Raw genomic sequence first — 6,548 nt, forward strand, 5'->3', positions numbered from 1 at the left:
GTACTGGACAGTTGCGAACCAGTACTGGGTACCAGCGGTACCAGACGCTGACCAGGCTAAGAGCTAGGGCCCCTTGTGTGATTGAGTTCATATCTGTACTACAGACCGTAATTATCCAAGTTCCCAGAATCAGTGAACGCGCCAGGACTGAGGTTACCACCCTCATTCATTTTGATTGGTCCTTCGTGTTAGCCCCGCCCCCACGCGCTAGAGTGGAGCCAAAAGTTTCAAACCTAAAACTTTCAAATTTGAAACTGAGATTTTGAGTTTTGAAACTTAAAAACAAAAAAATTGAAGCAAAACATAATTACCGGTGAGTTTTTATTAGAATTGCAGAAAGTTTCAGACACTTTAGTTTAGCTTTAGTTTAACACAAATATTTCAGCTTGAAATTTTTAAAATATTTTATTTGGGTTTCAAACTTTTATGTCTAAAATTTGTTGCTTTTGTTTGATGTTTGTAAAGCTACATTTGTGTGTGTTGCAAACAATAAAAGATACAAAATTTGAATATAATTATAAAAATTTTCCTTATTTTTCTGCATAACCTGATGATTAAAGTAATAGAAAAAAAGTTTCCTAATCAGACAAGAACTCGACCAACAGATAAAAGCAGACGGTGTAAAACTTGAAGCAGGGGAGACTCACCGAAGTAGACAGGCTTCCCGCAGGTTGGACAGTAGCCGACCATGGCATGCAATTATTTATCAGACAGTGAATGTGTGCGTGCAGCCAGGCTGAGGTTGAGGGAAGAGATGTCCTACAAGAGCATGTCTGAGAGCGGAGCCAGAGCTGACAGGAGAACCGTTGAAAAGCATCTCAGCGTTTTCTGAACCAGGATGTGGCGAGCCAGATGTCAGAGGAAGTGAGTCCTTTTTGAGATTTCAGACGTAAATACAGGGGCAAAGCGGGTCACACAGGATCACACTTTTTTTCGTTTCAATCAAATGATGAGTTCAGCTTTGATGCTGTACAGCACATGTGTCAAAGTCAAGGCCCGGGGGCCAGATTCGGCCCTCCAGATCATTTTATTATATTGTTATTAATGGCCCGATGTTATCTTTCACTTACTTTGAACCTGTATAATCTTGACAGAATATATTTTTATGGCAAGAAAAAATTGTGAAAGTTATTTAGTGTTTACGTTGATTTATTCTGGAATAATATCCCTTCCTATTTATTATTCATAAGTATGTTAAAAAGTAATGATTTTAAAGTTTTAAAAATTGGCATTCTGATAGCTTTTTGGACTATTTGGGCATTTATTAATATTTTTTTAAGGCTATTTTGAAGTTTAGCTATGTTTTCAGCTACATGCTAGCTGTTTGGGCTAATTTAAGCTTTTTACAGATTTTTAGGCCATTTTTAAGTTTAGCTTTTTTTCAGCTATATGTTAGCTGTTTTGGCCAATTTAGGCTTTATTTTTAGTTGTTTAAGCTTTTTTGGAGTTTAGCTAATATTTCAGCTACATGTTAGCTGTTTTGGCTAATTTAGTCATTTTTTATTTTTAAGCTGTTTTGGAGTTTAGCTAATATTTCAACTATATGCTACCTGTTTTGGCTAATTGAGGCTTTTTTTTTAGTTGTTTAGGTATTGTTTTAGAGTTTAGCAAATATTTCTGCTATTTGCTACCTGTTTTGGTGAATTTAGGCTTTTTTCATTTTTTAAGGCCATTTTTAATTTCAGCTATTTTTTCAGCTACAGGCTAGCTCTTTTGGCTAACCTAAGTTTTTTTCTCTAGGTTTTAGGCTAATTTGGAATTTAGCTAATATTTTAGCTGGCTATCAACGATCAGCCTAAGTGATTTCAGCTTTCAACTTTACCATTTTCAGCTATTAGCTTCAGTGTTTTTAGCTATCAATTTCAGGATCTTCAGCTATTAGCATTAGCATCTTCAGCAGTCAAATTCAGCTTACAGCATTCACACTAGCCTTATCACAGGTAATGTTATATATCTAGTTCAAAGTTATATTAAAAAGCTACGGTTTTAAAAATGTAGTTTCAGGGTGTTCAATAAATGTTTATTCTGTTTATTCTGTTCGACCTGTGTAAAGTGTGTTTTGGATTTTGGCTCCTGTGCGATTGAGTTTGACACTCCTGCTGTACCGCCAAAGACAAGAGAAGCGGGGAGAGAAGGGACAAAAGCCAGCTGTCGGCGGCTCAAATTCCCAGCTATCTTCTCCTCTTTCCTGCTCTTTTCACCCTCTTTTCTAGATTAAAACCAAGGAGTTGAGCCTGCGAATTGAAAAGGGAAACCTAACACTTGTGCTTTTCTTGTCTTCTGTCGCACTCTTCCCTCCCTCTTTCTCCGTGTCACATACTGTCACACACAAGCGCTCCCTGACTCACACACATGCACACAAAGGCTGTGCATGACATCACGACGACGAGAGGCCGCTTCCACCAGCAGAGGGAAAGGCCGGGTTGGTGGAGGGAGGGACAGATGGGGGGTGGGTGGCAGATACCCCAGGGACGGGGAATGGAAGCAGACCTGGGGAGGGAGGGGTGAAAGAGACAACAAGGCTGGAGACATCAGCCAGCCTCATTTGAGCCGGGACAAAGAGGATGAACTGCGATGAACTTCACAGAGCAGACGGGCAAATGTGGTTTGATCCCGTCACTGACAGAAGGGCCGGACAGGAACTGGGCATGAGCAGTCAGGAAAACACAGCAGGCCCCAAAGGCTCTCCGTGCTTTGCTTGAGTAAATGTTAACATGATTTCATGAGATTACTGCGATATTTGACTTAAGCCTAGGCTTTTATCAGAGTATTCCCTAATGCATCAGTGTGAACTGAGCCAGGTCACTGTCATGTTTGTGGATGTGCAGATTGGAAAGGTTTGTGTCTGAAGAAAATGTGTTTAAAGTTTCGTGTGGATCTGTGTGAAACATTAACCAGTAATAGAACATGATTAATTGGTTAATATGTATTATTGACCTCAGCCGTTCTGCTGTGCAGCTGTTAGATCAGCATAATAAAACTCTGTCTAAAACAAAGTTTTCTACATTTTGTGATTGAGATATTAATCAATCAAATAGATAATATGGCATTTATTTGTAGTTTTTGGACAAAAGCGATCTTTTATTTTAATAAATAAGACGGAGAATGAACATCAATCTAATGCAGCAGCAGTGCACCTGCTATGAGGGGCGGAGCCAAACAGAGCTGTCTGCTATTAGAAATCCAATGAGGAAACCGATCATTATTTTATTTTGGGATGGGGACCGACATGAATTTTCCACAATAAAAAGCACCGCCGTTGTCTAAAAATTGCAGAAACTCTGCGGTTCTCCGCTAAAGTCCCGCCCACCAACGTCACAGGAGGAGAATGGACAGACACGCCCCCACCTGTGTGGATTCCAGCCGAGCCGACCTGAAGTCCAGCTGGATCAAACTTCTAACAAAAACAATGTTTTATTATTTTGCACAAACACAATAAAGAAAATGTATGAGAAAAAAAGAAAAAGCTAAAAAAAAAACAGAATTCCAGGAAAATGTCAAACAACAGCAGAGAGAAATTCTTCTTTTTTTGGGCTGCCTGCTGTGACTTTAGCCTACATTTTTTTTTGTATTTTCAATTAAAAAACATGTTGATTAGTTTGTTGACACATTTTATTCTTGTTTTTTCTACAAAATGACACCTACAACTTTCATTCTCGTTTGTTACACATTTTTGGAGTTTCCACAGCAAAATGAATCCCGTTGTTCCAGATGGAATTTTCTGTTTTTTTAGGATTTTATGTGTAGTGTGTGAATACAACATGGAAAAATGAGCAAATAAATGTAGTGTGACATAGTAGGGGTTGTGCTGATTAAAATGATACCAAATAAGCAAACAGGTAGATAAAATACCCTTAAAGGGTCTAAAATATGGATGGATGGATGGATGGATGTACTAAATGTGCAATTTTGAGTGGAATTTCATAGTATGATTATTTGGAATTATTATTATTGGCAAATACTGTAACTAAAAAAAATCAATGGCAATTAATCATGATTATTTTTTTCCGGATTAATCAGTTAATTTTTTTAATCGATTCCTAGTTTTTAGTCTGTTTTTATGAATGTCCTCCATTTTCTAATAATGGAGGACATTTACAAGGAGAATGGAGCTTAATGTTGCATTTCTCAGTATTTCTTCGTTCAAATCATTGTGAAACATGAGCAGACATTTGAAAAGATTTGTGACGTAGAAAATACACAAGCTCCCTGCTCCCCCCCCCACTCGCCAACAGGGAGGGGAAGAGAGGCCGGGGTTGCTCCATATTGATGCTCCCTGCAATTAGGTTAGGTTTATTCACACAGAAATATGGTAAAATGATTTTGTAATGAATAAATCTGAAAATGCAGTTATATTGTAACATTTGAATCATTCAAATCTAGAATGAGCCACATAGTCTTAGTTAAGTCTAAGAAATTTGGATTTGCATTCATGACCTTCTTTTTTAATAATAAATATGAATTAGGTCTATTTTTGGCACAAACAAAAGCAAAAATATAAAAAGAACCTAGAATCTGTGAAAATGTGTGTTTTTTTTTTTTTTGTAAAGTTATTTGAAAAATAAAAGATGCTCTGTACCAAACAGGGATATCTCGGTGCAGCTAGTGACCAGTTTTGTTCAGCATAAGACAATATGTGGTTTTAACTCATAACGGATCAAACTTTTACCAAAGTTTTGCTTCCAATGTAAAATCTGTTCATTCTGGAGGTAGAGTTGAACAAACAAGACGTCTTCAGGTCAACAGGATGTAAAAACCTACATAGTTTATCATGAATAAATAGCTAAACTCTGAAACAGCCTAAAAAAAATGAAAAAAACCCTAAATTAGCCAAAACAGCTAACATGTAGCTGAAATATTAGCTGAACTTCAAAATAGAATAAAAAAATCTTAATAAATCCTGGTGTTACCAGACCTGCAGCCACTAGATGACAGTAGATGATGTGCTTATGCTAATGTCACAGCTGTAAGTTTCAAACTTCATCTGTTTGGAATCACCAGACTTTCCTGCTCCACAGTCATTAGCTGCTCCATGGTTTTGCTGTTGCTGTTTTCCTTAAATGCTTCAATTTTTCAGTCATTGTGGTTAAAGTTACCAGCAGGACTAAAACGGTTCCACCGCTGACGTCCTCTCACCAAGGCAGACCTGAAGTCACTGAGCTCTTCAGAGCCGCTCAGTCCGTATGATTAATATTTCAGGACAGACAATGGCTTCAGTGTGAAGGGGCCATACCATGAAAAAAATACTTTTAAGTGTATTATATTGTTCATTCCTCTCTATAAAGAACCCCAAAGAAACATTTTGATCCGTTCAGGCATTTCTGAGTAATCCTCTAAAGACCTGCGCTCTCAGCAGCAGCCCCTCCCATACCCATAAGAACAAGTGGGTCCTCATGAGCTGATGTCACAGAGTGAGAACAGCCCCTTTCAGGAAGAGCCTGCTCCACCCACAGGCTAACATTAGGAAGACAGCTGGGGAAAAGGAGAAGGCTACTTCCTGGTGGAGAAAGGGACAATATTATTTTCTGGTGGAGAAAGGGAATAGACTATTTCCTGGTGGACAAAATGAATAGACTTCAGGTGGAAAAAGGGATAAGAGATATTTCTGTTGGAGAAAGGGAAAGGATTATTCACTGGTAAAGAAAGGGGAATACTATTTCCTGGTGGAAAAATGGAGCCGATTATTTCCTGGTGGAGAGAAGGAGAACACCATTTCTGGTAAAGAAAAGGATACTTCCTGGTGGAGAAAAGGGGAATACTATCTTTTGGTGGAGAAAGGGAGCAGACTATTCCCTAGTGGAGAAAAAGAGAGGACTATTTTTTGGGGAAGAAAGGAAGAAGACTATTTCCCGGATGAAAAAAAAGGAGAAGACTATTTCCTGGTGGGAAAAGGGAGCAGACTATTTCCCGGATGAAGATAGGGAGCAGACTATTTCCTGGTGGAGAAAAGGATAAGACTATTTCCCGGGGGACAATGGAGAAGACTTTTTTCTGGTGGAGAAAAGGGGAATACTATGTTTTGGTGGAGAAAGGGAGCAGACTATTTCCTGGAGGAGAAACAGAGCAGACTGGACGAGCTGCTTTTCTCCTTCAGAATGTACTGGAATTATTGTCTTAACGGTTGAAAATTGCGGTATGTTAAAGATTTTGTGCTTTAGCGTCACCGGCGACGCCTCAGGTTTTAAAAAGTTAAAAGAAATAACACATTGATATTTTTACCTTGAATACATAATCCTGATGAACTCCGGAGAACCATAACGCCTAGAGAGAAGAAAATGGTCAAAATCAATTGAAGCAGTCTTCTATTGCTGAACAATGGGGAAAAAGTGTAGAGGAGCATTCAGAAACACAATGTAGTTGTAAAACGAAGAGTAAAAGTAATTGAGAGGCTGGAGAAGAGGGGGCGTCAAAACCACATTTCCCAGTGGAACCCTTGGTAAGGCCATGTTAAGAAAACTGCCAAACTCTCTACAGACACGGCTCGCTTCTACCAAGTCACGTGGGAAACACCAACACACACTGGATGATGTGTGAAAACGAGTCGGATT

General features: G+C 38.7%; 1 protein-coding gene across 1 annotated transcript in view; it reads right to left on the bottom strand.

Annotated features, from left to right (window-relative positions):
- zgc:195282 (uncharacterized protein LOC100192223 homolog) overlaps positions 1–1,162 on the bottom strand; it is a 5,025-nt gene extending 3,863 nt beyond the window's left edge. The window contains exon 1 of the mRNA XM_024259723.2: positions 648–1,162. Within this exon, the coding sequence (XP_024115491.1) occupies positions 648–690 (43 nt within the window). The 5' untranslated portion in view covers positions 691–1,162. The remainder of the gene's footprint in view (positions 1–647) is intronic.
- Positions 1,163–6,548: the final 5,386 nt, after the last annotated feature.

Source organism: Oryzias melastigma, linkage group LG1 (assembly GCF_002922805.2).
Source record: "Oryzias melastigma strain HK-1 linkage group LG1, ASM292280v2, whole genome shotgun sequence".
Lineage (NCBI taxonomy): Eukaryota > Metazoa > Chordata > Actinopteri > Beloniformes > Adrianichthyidae > Oryzias > Oryzias melastigma.